The sequence below is a fragment of the Eptesicus fuscus genome, chromosome 19, assembly GCF_027574615.1.
Source record: "Eptesicus fuscus isolate TK198812 chromosome 19, DD_ASM_mEF_20220401, whole genome shotgun sequence".
In the NCBI taxonomy this organism is placed as follows: domain Eukaryota; kingdom Metazoa; phylum Chordata; class Mammalia; order Chiroptera; family Vespertilionidae; genus Eptesicus; species Eptesicus fuscus.
This window is the reverse complement of record NC_072491.1, coordinates 33,218,772-33,234,301: the sequence shown is the minus strand read 5'-3', so window position 1 is coordinate 33,234,301 and position 15,530 is coordinate 33,218,772. Positions and strand designations below refer to the sequence as shown.

General features: G+C 42.5%; 1 protein-coding gene across 2 annotated transcripts in view; it reads left to right on the top strand.

Moving 5' to 3' along the window:
- ASPH (aspartate beta-hydroxylase) overlaps positions 1–15,530 on the top strand; it is a 167,610-nt gene that overhangs the window by 92,889 nt on the left and 59,191 nt on the right. For both annotated transcript variants that reach the window (XM_028147947.2, XM_028147943.2), the window contains one exon: positions 1,844–1,885. In XM_028147947.2, the coding sequence (XP_028003748.2) occupies positions 1,844–1,885 (42 nt within the window). The remainder of the gene's footprint in view (positions 1–1,843; positions 1,886–15,530) is intronic.

Here is a 15,530-nt window from a genome sequence, read left to right as displayed (position 1 = left end):
GCCTTGTGTGTGTGTGTGTGTGTGTGTGTGTGTGTGTGTGTGTGTGTGTGTGTTTAATGTCCTGGATACCCTCTTGCAGCACTGGCCAAAAAGTGTATGGCCCTCACATTCATAAAACCCATTCTTTGCAAAAATCCAAGACCTGCGCTTCTCTAGTATTTCTTTCTCTTTCTAGAAAAGTAGAGACGGGCACAGTGGGAAGGTCATGTGCTTTGAAGTGATGGAACCCTTGACAATTTGGGCACTCGGTGTGCTCAGCCGCTGCTTCCTCCTTTGCACGGAGAGGGATCTAAGACCTATCCCCATAGGGTGTCAGGAACAAGAGACGAGTGAGGTGTGCTTAGCACTGAGCCTGGCACACTAGCTTTCAAAGTTGGTTTCCTTCTCACCCAAGGCCTGAAAAGAGAAATTGCTTGACCAATAAAAATCTCCTCCTTGCATCAGAAGCCTGCGGCATATTCTCACCTCCAAGAAATGAAATGTTTTCTATGAATGAATGTGGGAAACGGGGAATCACAACATCGAGTGATCTGCGATTGCCTCCCTACTCCCACCCTAGACCGCACCCACACTCTCTCACTTTGTGGGGAATGGACACAGTCTGTGATTTCTATGTCTCCCAAACTGTTTGCCCCATCCCCACTCCAACACCTATACACACGTGTTCCTAGAAATACCCCCAAATTAGATCGGTACCTACAGGGTCTATAATTGACTGGTCTACCTTGAAAATTCACCAGATCCTAACCTGTATTAAACAGTAAGCAGATAGCCAAAACCGGTTTGGCTCAGTGGATAGAGCGTCGGCCTGCGGACTGAAGGGTCCCAGATTCGATTCCGGTCAAGGGCATGTACCTTGGTTGCTGGGCACATCCCCAGTGGGGGGTGTGCAGGAGGCAGCTGATCGATGTTTCTCTGTCATCGATGTTCCTAACTCTCTGTCCCTCTCCCTTCCTCTCTGTAAAAAACCAATAAAATATATTTAAAAAAAAAATAAAAATGTTAAAAACAAACAAAAAACAGTAAGCAGATAGGAGATTATAAATGCAGAAGTCTGCTTATAAACACACAGTCACGTCACATGCCATTGTCTTCCCTGTGGGATGGCTGTTCTTTGGCTGGTCCAGGTTCTCGGTGGGTTTCCCTGAGCTTGCTAACCCCATTTCTGGGAGAGACACTAACTTGGATTCACTCAGTGAAAGGCTGACACAGGTGGGCTCTTTGGCCCATCGCAGCTCCTCAGCAGGTGAGCTACAGCACACCTGGGCTCAGTGCAGGCCCCTAACGGGTCACCTGTTACGTGTGAAATCAAGCATGTCAAACTCAAAGGCTAACACGGGCCAAATAAACGAGGCATGAGGGCCACAGGCGGCGAGGTTGACATGCTTGCCTTAGAGGAATGAGACTAGTGTTCTCAGTTGGTGACATACTGCATCCCATAAAGCACACGGTGCCTATTATAAAGTAGTCTTCTGTTTTCAGGAGACAAAAGATTTAACAAGCTTCTCCCTACCCCCGTTTGCCTTTTTACTCATAGAGGAGCTTAAAGGTGATGGAGATAACCCACACCAACTCTTCTCACTCTTCTCACGGAGAAACATGTAGCCTGACACCTGATACCTGGTTAACTGCTTGGTGACTTCTAGAAGTAATTCGAATGAACCTAATCTTCATGTAACGAAGTTCATGTGTAAAGAATTCAGGATTTAGGAAAATTGAATTGTTTGCCAAGAAATATTTCTTAAATGATATCAATTTGAGTTCATTTAAATATGGTTCTATAGTTTGAGACATTCAATGGTGACTTCCGTAGTACTTACTTTGTTTTGTCTTTACTTTTCAGAAACAAATAGAAAAACAGATGATCCAGAACAAAAAGCAAAAGGTGAGATTATCAAATAAACAGTCTTTCAGATATACATCTGAAAAAGCCGTTGTACCATCCATGAAGAACATGATGATTTTAGTTTATGTCACTAGCTAAAGTAAATTGCCACCGGGTTTATTCTTTCAGTGATTTCATCAAAGAACATTTATTAATATTCTACATGAACGTTAGCGCTAAGGCTCTGGAGAGAGATTGCCTGCCCTGTAATTCCAGTTTTGCTGTCCACTCTGTGTCCTCGAGGAGTACAGAACCCTGTGCCCCAGCTTCCTCTTCTGTGATAGAGGAACAATATCACCAACTTCAGAAACCATGAGGCTGCTGTTTCACAATAGCAATGAAGTGAAAATGCATGTAAAGTGCTTAAAGCAGTGCCTAGCCCAGACAAAGCACTTAGAGAATAGTATTTATTGTCACCTATGTTGGCAACTGTGCTAGGTATAGAGGTCCAAGGATTATTAGATCGCGTTATCTTTTCTCAACGAGCTCCAAATTGTTGGAAAGAAAGACATGCAAACAAAGTCACATCCATATAGAAAGGATCCTCTGTGCCTTCCAGGAGTTTATTACAAAGGCATTCTTCATAACCCAGTATAACTTTAATTCAACTCCCATAAAGACTCCAACACTTAGAGTGAAGAGCTAAAAAATTATATGGGTGTGACAGAACGCTGGTTGTAAATCTTCAGTAGTTAAACTTTATTACAGTTTCAGGAATGCCTTTAATTTGTAGTGATGAAGGCAGTGTCTACATTGAAAAGACACAGGACACATAATGTAGAAGATCAATCCTACTGTGTATGTAAATAATACTTAACCTTTTGCACTCGGATGTCGAGTGTGACTCGACACGGTTAGCATTAGAATAAAGGAATCGAGAAAAAAAGCAAGCGAGTGCAAAGGTTAATGAGCATGTGGAGTTACTGGCCTCTGGCCGTAATTTTGTAGCCCATAGACTGGGAACTAAGCATCTAGCTCATGTGTGTGTGTTTTTTCTGACTGGTTGTTTTTAATTTTTTATCAAAGTCATATAGAGATATAGTTTCAAAAGTTATGATTTAAAAGCAGTAGTCTTCTACCCTACTACTCTCTATCCATGAGTCCCATTCTCAACTCCCTTTTAGCTGTTTCTTCTAGTACTTACCTGTGCGTGTCTAAATAGCTTTACATTTTCTCCTCACTCTTGGAAACTGTTGATTGATTCTTTTTTTTTTTTTTTTGTTTGTTTTTTGGTATACTGACTGAGAGTTCAGTCATCATCCATAAGCTCTCAGGATGCCTGAGCTCCCCAGTGTATTCATGATGTGTTCTTTTTAGGAGGAGAAAAAAGGCAGGGAGGAGGGTAGTAGCAGCTTTCCACAGAACTCACCACTTCTGCTACTCCACAGCTCTGCCCTCCCTCGGCCTGCTGGATACCACATTCTCTTGGCTTTCCTCCGACTCTGTACAGTTTGCTTTTGCTCAGCCTGTTCTGTCGGACACTCCTCTCCCTGAGCACCAAACATCGGGGTGCCCCAGGACTCAGTCCTCAGAGAGTTTCTGTCTACACTCTCTCTTGAAGATATCATCTAATCTCATGGCTTTAAATATCTGAATGTCAAAGATTGCCACATTTACCTGGTGTCTACCTGATGACCTCGATTGGATGTCTAATCATCACTTCAAACTTACATATAAAACTGAACCCCTGACTCCCCCACCCCACTCCTCCCATGAATCTTCTCCTTCATGCCTCCCAGTTTTCCATTAGCCAATCCTGTCAGCTCTCTCCAGAGCGTATCTGGAATCCAACTACTTCCTGCCTCCTTCACCTACTATCAACCCAGGTTCCAGCCACCACCATCTCTTGTCAGTTGCCTGATGGTGTCTCTCTCTCTGTGATCTCTCTCAGCAATGTAGCCACGGTGATGCTTTGAAAACCTAAGTTGTGTGATGTGGCTCAGATGCTTCCAGCATCTTCGTATCTTTCTCACTAGAATGAAGTTCTGTGCAGTGGTTTATAAGGCCTTGCACAGTCTGTCCCCTCTTCCCTTACTACAGTTTCCTCCCCAACCTTACAGTCTATGGCTTTCCTTGGCTGACTCGGCTGCAGCTACACTGGCTTCCCTGCCAAGCACATATAGGACTCGGGGCCTGTGCACTGGCCACTCCTTCCAGGTGCAGGGTTTGTCCCGGATTGATACCCACCCAGCTTGCTGCTGTCATCTTTGCTCACCTGTTGCCCTCTCAGTGAGCCTCCCTACTCCTCTTATTTCAGAGCATAACCCCCTTACACTCGATTCCATTTCCTTGCTTTGTTTTCTCCATAGCAGTTGCCACCATGGGATTGGATTTGATAATTTAATTCTTTTTTTAAAAATATATATATATTTTATTGATTTTTTTTTTTTTTATAGAGAGGAAGGGAGAGTTAGAAACATCAATGAGAGGGAAACATCGATCAGCTGCTTCCTGCACACCCCCATACTGGGGATGTGCCCGCAACCAAGGTACATGTCCTTGACCAGAATCAAACCTGGGACCCTTCAGTCTGCAGGCCTATGCTCTATCCACTGAGCCAAACCGGTTAGGATGATAATTTAATTCTTGAGTGTTTATTTTCTGAACTTGCCACTGCAATCAAGTTTCTGTGAAAACACATTTTTGTCTCTTTTGCTCACTGCTGCATTTTCTGTGCCTGGCATGTAGTAGACACTCAGTAAATAGTTGCTGGGTTAATTTCTATTATTTCTTAATTACTAAGAATTAATATGAGCCCTGGCTGGTGTGGTTCAGTTGGTTGAGCATCATCCTGTGCACCTAAAGGTCGCCAGTTTGATTCCTAGTCAGGGTACATGCCCAGTTTGTGAGCTCAAGCCCTGGTAGGGGACGTGCAGAAGGCAGCTTATCAGTTTCTTTTTCACATCAATGTTTCTCTCTTACTCCTCCTCCCTTCCTCTTTCTAAAATCAATAAAAACTTTTTTTAAAAAAAAGATTTAGTATGAACAGACAATAAAGGCTCTACAAAACCAAACAGTAGGAGTAAGAACCAGACTCAGATAGCACTCCTAGGATGGAAATATGTGGGAGATCCAAAACTTGAATGGGAGACCCAAAACTATGGGAAATACATGGGAGACGAAAAACTTTAGTAACATTGGGATAAGAAAGCAGAGTGATTATGTCAACTCTTCTGTGATTTAATAAGTATAAGCTCAGTGGACACATGAAGTCATCATACTTATGCTCTTTGGAGCACAGAATTAACCAGGAGGAAAACAAACCCTATATTTAAAAACACTTTAACCTTCAGTGTCTTTGTCCAGAAATGAGCATATTGACTCATGTCTCATAGGGTATACTTTGTTACTGGAGGATAAAGTGAAAATAATATCTGTAAATAATACATGTAGTCTGCTCTATCATTCTCCTAACCTCAGTTGGCTACTATTATTATCCAGATACATGGACTTGGGAGTGCTTTTTATAAGTAATTACTATCCTATTGAAAACCCTATTTGAGCAAATTGTCAGCTTTGAGAATTCCATTTATTTTTTTACTTATTTCTCTGATGCTGTTAACTGATAAGGAAGGGGGAATATTGCATTTTTGGAATATATAGTGAAAAAATTGAATGTGTTTTGTCAATTATACCCCAATTTAAAAAATTGAATGTGTTTTAATAGTCCTATCTTAATTTCATAATATAGAAATGGAGATTTTTAAAATTGAATTTAGTGGGGTGACTGGTTCATAGAATTACATAGATTTCAGGTGTACAATTCCATAATACATCATATGTATAGTTATTGTGTGTTCACAACCCCCGTCAAGTCTCCTTCCATCACCATTCATCCCCCCTTTACCCTCTTCTTCCTCTCCCCACCCAAATGGAGATTTTTAATGGTAATTATACATTTGTCTCAGCATGAATTATTAGATTGCCTAATTTTCTACTTGTATTTTCTTCCCTCAAGTATATTGATGAGGAAATACTGACAAGATTGGGAAGATTTTTGTTTTTACTTAGAATTAATAATTACATGATCCCTTTCTTTTAAAGAATTAGATTTAATTTATTTTGATAGAGTCTCGGGTTTGGGATAGGGTTTCTTCCAAAATAGGCCCTCATTTGGAGATGCCAGATTCTTACATGGAATCAGATTATTTATGTTTTAGATGAAATTGCTATATCAGTTTCTCCCCACTAGGTGTCATCTTTTCCCACATATTCCATATTTCACAACCATAAAACATAGTGTGAACTACAAAGTGCTGCAATATGAAAACAGCTCACTAGATGTCTAAATCAAACAATTATTCTTATTCACTCATTTACTCAGTAACATTGAGTACCTGCTGTGTGCCAGGCTCTGGTTTAGGCAGTGGGGCCAAAACAGTCCATAAAATCAAAGCCCCAGTTCTCAGGGTACTTGTATTTGTGTGTGTGTGTGTGTGTGTGTGTGTGTGTGTGTGTGTGTGTGTGTGTGTACGTCTGTGTCTGTGTGTTTAAACATGTGATTAGAATATAATAGATAAAATATAAAAATTAGAATATAATAGGCAGTGATACCTGTGAAAAGAAATATACAACAGGACCAGAGTACAGAGAATGACAGTGGGCAGGGACGTTGCTCTCTAGGTGGCCTCTTGGACAGTGACGTGAAGATGCAAGGGCGTGAGCTGTGCAGCCACCTGGGAGAAGAGAGGTCCTTGGTGGAGTAGCACATCCTTAGTCCCTAAGGTGAGAAGCACTTAGCGAGTGTGAGGATTAGCCGGAAGTGTGCAAGGGGTGAGGGGAGTGTGGGAGGTCACAGGGGTTGCAAGGTTTGAGTCACAAAGGCCTTTGGAGAAGGACTTTATATATATTATCTTGAGTGATACTGGGAGCCACTGGGAGATTCTGAGCTGAAGATTCATATTTTCTACCTTAAGTTTTAAAAGGCTGGTTCTGGCTGTAGCGGTGCAAGATTGGGTGCAGGGAGACCACGTAGAAGGCGATGGCAATGGTCCAGGGAGAGGTGAGGGCAGCCGGTTCAGGGGTGGGGTGGAGGTGGTGAGGGGGGATGAGATCTGCATGTATTCACACGTAAAGTCAATAGGATCTGCTAACGGATAAGGATATGGGGTGTGACAGAGGACTCAAAAATGGCTCTATGCTACTAAAAAGGTGTGCTTTAACAAACTTATCGAATATAAAAGTATGCAATATGCTACTGATTTCCTATATGTCAAATTCAGTTGGTATTTGAGGATTTGTGAGCCTTTAAAGACATTTGAAAGCCCAGCTGGTGTAGTTTAGTGGTTGAGCATTGACCCATGAATCAGGAGGTTAGGGTTCGATTCCCGGTCAGGGCACATGCCCAGATTGCAGGCTCAATTCCCAGTGAGGGTTGTGCAGGAGGCAGCTGATCCATGATTCTTTCTCATCATTGATGTTTCTATCCATTCCTCTCCTCTCTTTGAAATCAATTAAAAAAAAACCCCAACATATTAAAAAAAAAAAGAAAAGAAATTTGAGGAGCAACAGAATACTCTGCCTGAAAATGGGAAATGTGTTCTGGCTTACGTGTGTGTGTGTGTGTGTGTGTGTGTGTGTGTGTGTGTGTGTAAATGTGTGTGCTTGTGTGTGTGTGTGTGTGTGTGTGTGTGTGTGTGTGTGTGTGTGTTGGGAGGGGGGTGGGGTGGGGGGGATTAAAATTGCATTTGGATCAGGGACTTTACCGGAAATAATTTTCCTTTGATTTAGACTAATATTTAATATTACATATTATTTATTACAATTAGGGATATGCTGAAACAGTATATTTTGTGAATGTCTTTAAGAAGGCATTTAAAGATTTCCTGGCTAGTATTTGTATTCTTTAAAAATTAATAATTAGTGCCCTAACGAAACACCAGGTGGCACTAGAAAATAAGTCTCACATTAACACTGTAAATGGCTCTTGACAGAAACTGCATGAGTAATGCACTTTAAAGAAAAGGCTGAGATGGCTGTATTATAGCTAGTCAACCAGCTTGGTGCAACTGGTACCTCATACGAATACTTCCGACTTTTCTGTGAGCATGAAGAAAACAGATAGAACCAACAAGGGCAGTAGTCATGCCTAAATGAAAAAAATATTTTGTGTTTTTTAAAGACCCAGAGAAGAGATGATGTTGCAGCATAAGGCCAAAGGCCATTTGGAGACAGAATTCCCTCTTCCTTATGGGCGGAGAGGGGGCATTTTCTTTAGACCTTCAACTGATTGGATGTGGCCCACCTACCCTTTGGTGGATAATCTGCTTTATTCAAAATGTATGGATTTAAACATTAATCCCATCTAAAAATACCTTCCCAGCAATATCCCCATACATATTTGATCAAATATCTGGGTGCCTAGCTAAGTAGACACATAAAATTAACCATCACATCCCTCCAGTAGCACTTAACCATAACACAGTAGGAGCTGAATAAATAGTTGTAGTATGAAAAAAAGGTGATAAATCCCTTTTCCTTTACTTGGGTCTCTTCATTTGGTGGTGATAGTAAGAGATGCAAATGGTGGGCAGGTAGAGTTTATGAACAGAAATACCAAAGTATGAACTTTAATTGTCCACAATGTACTACATTTTAAGTTATTTTCACATAGCTTCTCAATTCTTACCAAAAATCTTGTAAATTGAATATTTTTCAGCCATTATTTTTTCAAATAGATTTTTTTTTCTTCTTCTCTTTCTCCTGCTTCTGGTACTTCAGTTACTTGCTAGCCTGCATGACAACGTTCTACAGGTTTCTGAAACTTCATTTTCTCCCCCCATTTTTCTTTGGATTGCATAATTTCTGTTGTTCTATCAAGTTCAGTGATTTTTTTTTCTTTTGTCATTTTATATCTGCCATTGAGCCTATCTAGTAAAATTTTCATTCCAGTTACAGTTCTTTTCAGCTATAGATTTCTAATTGCTTTTTTTAAAAAATAGTTTCTATTTCACTGCTGAGATTCAATATCCGTTCACTCCTTAATGCCATGTTTTGCGTTAATTCTCTGGACTCATTTATAATCACTGATTTGAAGTGTTTTTCTAATAAACCCAATATTTGGGCATACTCGGAAGCAGTATCACTACTGTGATATTGACTACTTTTTTTTTTTTTTTTTTTACTGAGTGTGGGTCAGGAGGTCACTGTTATTTGCACTCTAGTAATTTTGGGTCAGAAGCTGAATTGTATATATAATGTGTTGTAGTAACTCTGGAATTGTTGGTATCTCGTAGATAGTTCACTTGTCTGGCTCAAACTGAAAATTTTGTTTTCCCTGCAGTGTGAGGCAGTACTGCCCTGCTCAGGTGTTCTGGCTTCCAGCCTGCTGTGTCGCCCTCTAGACATAGTTGAACGATCTGTTACAGATTTGGGCAGAATTCATACTCAGGATTTGGGGCTTGCTTCTGAGATTTAGTATCTAAATTGTCGGTTGCTTTGCCAGCCCCAAGTTCTGCTGTTTTATACCTCCAGCCAGTATTTTCTGCTGCCCACACTGTGTATGTATGAAGAATACAACCATCTTGCACATTTCGCCGGAAGCAGTTCTGTCTTTCTAAGGTCATTTCTGTAGTCGTTAGCCTCCAAGAAGGGCCCAGCGATTCTTGCCTTCTAGCTCATGCCTCTGTATAGTCCTTTCTCCACTGCACAGGGCTGACCTGTGTCCCCAGGAGGGCATTTCAGAAGTGACAGAATGTGACTTCAAGGCTAGGTCATGAAAGACATTGCAGCTTCTATCTTGCTTGCCTTTGGTTTACACGCTCCGGGGAAACTGGCTGCCATGCCATGGGCCTCCACAGGTGGCCCTTTGGACAGTTCTGTGTAGCAAGGGACTTGTGTAAGGTGACGCATGTTTATGGTTGTTGTAAGCTACTAAGTCGGGGGTAGTTTGTTTTGTAGTCCTATACCGTTGACTCTTGAACAACGTGGGAGTTAATGGCACCCCCCCTCCCCCGCACAGATGAAAATTCTACATAGAACTTTTGACTTAGTTGTCCTTTGGTATCTTCAAGGGCTTGGTTCCAGGACCCCCGTGGAGACAGAAATCCACAGATGTCCAAGTCCTCTATATTAAATGGCATAGAACAATGCATGCAGTTGGCCCTCTACAGCCGCAAACTCCCAACGGTGGATTGAAACAGTACAGGGATTTATTTTATAACTTTGTGTATTCGTGGACCTGAGCAATTCACACCTTGAACCTGTGATGTTCAAGGCTCAACTGTATAACCACTGCCTCCTCCTTGAGTTTGGGTTTGCCTGCCTTTCGCCAGGCTCCTTGGGGCTTCCCCGTGAGGATAGAAAGGTATTAGTCAGCCAGGGATTTGGGCAGAGTTTATTCTAAGATTTTGGGTCTCAGCCCCCTGTGACTCTCCTGCTTCTAAAATGTGCCCTTGACATTTCTCCGTGCTTTGTTGCTGTGAGTGCTGTCATCTGCCTGACTTACGGTATTTGGGGAGCACTGCCATACAAGAAAGCCCAATGAGGAAACAACAACAGTTTTTCAAAAGTAAACCCTTCTATTGATAAGTCTGCCTGTCTTTGGTCATTTTCCAGTGCCTTCAACTAGTTGTTTTCATCATGTTCTGTGATCTTTTGTTGAGTTAATGAACTACAAATACTAACACTCTGTGAATATTAGAGACCTGGCAGTCTCAAATTTGTAAGCCATTCTGGACTGTCTTACTGTGAACTGCCTAACCATATCTTACTTTTTGCCTTTTTCTTGTTGACTTTCAGTGATTTCAATTATATTACTGATGTTAATCCCTTGGTTTTTACATTGTAAAAATATTTTTCCAGTTGGTTCTTTACCTGTGAGCTTCATGTGTAACATCTTACAGATACATGATGATTGGGAAAAGTGAATTTATGGGTGAACACATGAGAGAAGGGTATTCTCTGGTCTTTGAACAAGTCCAACAATATCTGCTGGCTTTCATATATACAGTATATTTCTATTACAAAATAAACAACACATACAAAAACATTGAACAACTTTGATTCAGAGGCTGGGGAGTGTGAAACATGGTCCGTCTCTCATTCATTTATCTGACTGAGATAAAAGCTATTGTATCTGGCTGTGAGGGCACCTGTCCTCAAGATTCAAGTTATTTGGCCTCAGGATTGTTTCCATTGATACACGAGTTCAGTTGAGTCATCACTGCCTTGAACTTGATGACTTCATGGTCAGTGTGTATGGTCTTCTGTCTTTTAGCTGCCCGTTGGAGGTGCCTTGGTTCATTGTTTTGGGCAGTCCCTAAAACACTATATATTCCTCATCATTAGCGCCAATAGCCACTTAGATGTACACAGGCTGGCGTTTCAGTTGAGCCCACACACTGCTCCTTCATACTTCCCCATACTGCAGCAGAGCAGTGTAGCAGTGGCACACTCAAACCAACTCAGGGAAAAGCTCAAGAAGACCATCATCTCCCTCCCACCGTGCAGCTGTGAAAAGAGGTTAAAAGATAACTGCTGTTAAAGATTTATTATAGTTATTACATTCAACAGCTACAGTAGTTTGCGTGGTTCCTAAAATATACCAGCAGTTATTGTCTGATTACTTCTACAGATAAGTTAATTATAGGAGATTTCTGACTCTTATACAAGTCTGATTTAGAGAGAAGTTTAATTACAGCAATTTTAGTGATTTAAATAAGCTCAGCATATATTACCAGTCTCAGCAAGTGTAGTGGAGGTTTTAAGCTCTGTTGAAATACACATTTTCTTTATTTTTGTTTTTCTTTTTTTCATTTCGTGGTCTTAACCATATTGTAGTACAAGTAGTAATTTGGGACACCTGTCTCCACCAGAGTGGCTATCCAGTCAAACACACCACAGGACAACAACAGCAAATTCTTCGCTGCCATTAAAATCCCATTCTAATGCCTCCCATTGAGCAGGCAGCATTTTACAAAGCTAATTTCTGTAACGACTGTGACAGCATGAGCAGGGAAATAAAATAGGTTTCTTACGGGGGAAAAAGCCATGTAAGTATGTTTTAAAATTATCTTTGGGATCTAATTTTTTTTTAATTGATGGGAAATATAACCCTGCCTTCCAATCAGAATAATCCACTTTACTGTGTAATAACACATTATTTATACACTGAAGCAAATGAAGGATTAACATATTAGCCACCTATGCTCAAGCTTGCTTAAAATTAAGCTTTAAAAAAAAACACCCACAAACGTGCCATAAAAAGACAGTGCTAGCATACTTGAGTATATTCGTTTCTTTAAGCAAACTTCAGATTGGAGAGTGCCTTATGTGACAAATGCATTACTGGAATTACCTCGGTTTGATTGCAGCCCTCTTCCTCACAGCACTTGTCATCCTTCTGATATACTGGTAGATTGTTGTGGCATTTACAGTGGTAATTCTTGCCATCTGTTCACATGTTTTTCACTTAAAAATCAAGTGTGTGTTGATGGTAGGAAGTATTAGCAATAGTGAAAATAAATCAAGTCCTCTCTGTTTCAGTTTGGGTGATTTCCTTAGATTCTGCCCAGGAAACGGGTCCACCACTTAGCCCTGACAGCATGGAGCATCAGCCATGCTTTTCTCTTTTGCTGGAATGCTTTCTTCTTCCCCTTCACCAGGCAGACCCCACAGTTCTCTGTGTGAGCCTGGGCAGCCGTGGCTCAGAGCAGCGGGGGGGCGCGGCTGGAGCCTGAGGTGACACAGACACTCAGGGAAGGGACAGGAAATTGGGCACAAGCAGCAGGTGGGGACTGGGAAGCCAGACAGTAGGCAACCGGCAACAGTATCTCAGCAACGGGGAGAAGCCACTGTCACGGGGAGTCAGGAACAGCCCTCAGCGAGGCCGGGGGCAGGAGGATGTTTGCAGGCAGAATATTTCCACATGGAGGAGAGGCACAGCCTTCCTCCAGAGGCACCGGCAGACCCCAGAGCCCATCGCTGGCTCTCCCACCACGGCGACACTCAGGAGCTGGTCCAGATGACGGCACTGGGCACACCGTGCAGCAGTATGAGCAGCATCCATGGTTCGTCGGCTGCCTTCACGCTTTTCTGTAACTTCCCGCTTTCCTTCTTGCCCACCATCTCGAACACGCGAGGCTGTTCTATGGGTAATTAACTGCTGTTGAAACTCGTGATGCATCCAAACACGGCCAGATTCCAGTGAGGCGCCTGCGTCTGATGCGGCATTTCTCAACCCCGCCTGCGAGTGCGATCACTTGAAAACTGGGCGGGGTCCACCCCCACACGTTCTGACTTCCCCGCTCAGGGGCCTGGTGACTCCCAGGTGAAGGCCTGGTTGAGGAGTGCTGGGTCCGCTGTGCTGCTTACCTGGCCAATCTGGTCTGTGGACCAGGATCATCTTAAGTAAATGTTTTTCACTGGGTCCACCTGGTTCAGGTATCGTTCCTTGCTGCTATTGGAATCCCATTTGAAGGGACTGTTTAACTTAATCCTATCTAATAAAAGGGTAATATGCAAATTAACCATCACTCCGTCACAAAGATGGGGGCGCCCATAAGCAGCCAGGTAGGGATGCTGGCGGCATTGCCCAGGAGACATGAGCCCAGCGTCCCGTGCCCCGGCCGTGTGGAGGGAAGAAGGGGCCTCTGGCCAGAGGCCAGGGCACGGGATGCTGGCGTCGTTGCAGGCTGGGCTAAGGAACCCTCCTACCCCCCTCCCCAGAAACTCCTCCCACCCACCCCTCCGTGCATGAATTTCATGCACCAGGCCTCTAGTAAAATATAAAGACCACAGAGGATTATTTGAGAAGAGCTGAAGCTGTACTGTGGGAAGAACCCTGGTAAGGTCATTAAACAGCCTCTGAAAGACAAGTGCATGAGCCTCAGATAGTCAGCCGGCCTAGGGTCGGGGTACCACTGACCGCCTCCTCTGTGCGGAGGGGCGATACCGGGTTGGGCTGGGGGTGTGTCCGGGGCTGACTCTGACGATGGACCCTTTTCCTCCTTCGTGGCTCATGTCTGTCTCAGCTGTAGACTCCTCTCTGACCTCACTGGGTTCATTCCTTTGCTACCCCTCGCACATTTCAATCAGGACAAAGAATAATGGTAATGAATTCTCAGTTGCCATCTACACATGCTCAAACTTCAGGTATTAACCCTTTGCACTCGCTTGCTTTTTTCATACGAGCTGCTACCGATGCTAACCGTGTCGAGTCACACTCGACATCTGAGTGCAAAAGGTTAAAGAACATGACTTTTGTCAATGATGTTTTCATAGGTCTAGCTTTTTCTGTTATTGTGATTTTCTGTGATTTGTCTCTTCCGGTAGGGCTTGGCTGTGCCTTCAACTCAGAAGGTGCTCGGTATTTAACCATTTGATGGGTCATTGCCATAGACCCATCTTAGGTTGCCAGGGAGAACTTTTAAAAACTCTTATTGTTAAAGTAATAATAAAACATCACTGAGGTGGTTAAAGGCTTCTATTTCATACATCCTGGAAATTGTTCGCTATCAGACATCTCAATTTAAAAAAATTTGCAGTAACTTATATTGTAGATTCTATTTCAAGTCATAAGTATATTTGTCCACTTAGTTATGGTAAAATCAGAAAATACTGTATTTTGACCTTTGGGTTAATTTTTAAGGCGTTAGCACGTGTGGGTGAAGGGAGTAAGAGAAGGAATTGTATATATTCTATTGCGTTTTCTTATTCAGGGGAGTCATCTGTGTTGGGTGAAGGTATGGCCTCTGGCACCAGGTCCTGGGACTTCAGCCACCCCCCTGTGTGTTGACCTTCTTAGAGAGTGAGCAGGAGACCTGAGGAAAGGGACAGCAACTTCTTGCTAAGAGGATGCTTTCTTAATTTAGCAAATATTTCAACTTATTTTATTTGCCGTGCTCTGTGGAGTGCCGTGAAAACAGAGTAAAGGTAAAACTACAATACAAGGAAGGGAGGTTATGAGCAAAATGCGGTGGTAGCGTGGAGGAGAGCGAGCTCTCTGCTCGGGAGATGGACAGCAGTTGATGTCTTCGTGGAGTGATGACGTGAGCTGGTCCTCAGGTAGTGAGCAAGGATGGTTTCCGTGGAATTCTCTTTGCTGCATCTACCTATGAATTCAGACACTTTTTTTTTTAATTCCAGAATAACTACGTTTTTTTTCTTTATTGATTAAGGTATTGCATATGTGTCCTTATTCCCCCATTGTCCCCCAACCCCCCCACTCATGCCCTCACTCCCCTGGTGTTTGTGTCCATTGGTTGAGCTTATATGCGTGCATACAAGTCCTTTGGTTGATCTCTCCCCCCAGACACTTTATTTTTTAATGATGGGGATGATGGGTTGATGCAGAAAACTCCAAGGTCAGTCCTCCTAGGCTATCATAGGATGCTTTCTATAAAACAGCTTAAATTGATTAGAGTCTTGTCTTGAAACTCGACACTACCATTTTCGGGGAAAATTGTTAATTTGTTATTTTCTAATAACCAGTGAAGTTTACACTTTTTCTCTTTTGATTCTTCAGTACCATTGATGGTATCTTCCATTTGTTCCTTTCCTGTTTCATGTAATAGACTGAACTAGAGCCTACTTCTAGGACTATTTGTGTGTGTGTGTGTGTGTGTGTGTGTGTGTGTGTAGTTTATGTGGAGCCTTCAAGGCTAGTTTCTGAGTAGCTACCAACTCTACCAACCCTGTTCAAGTT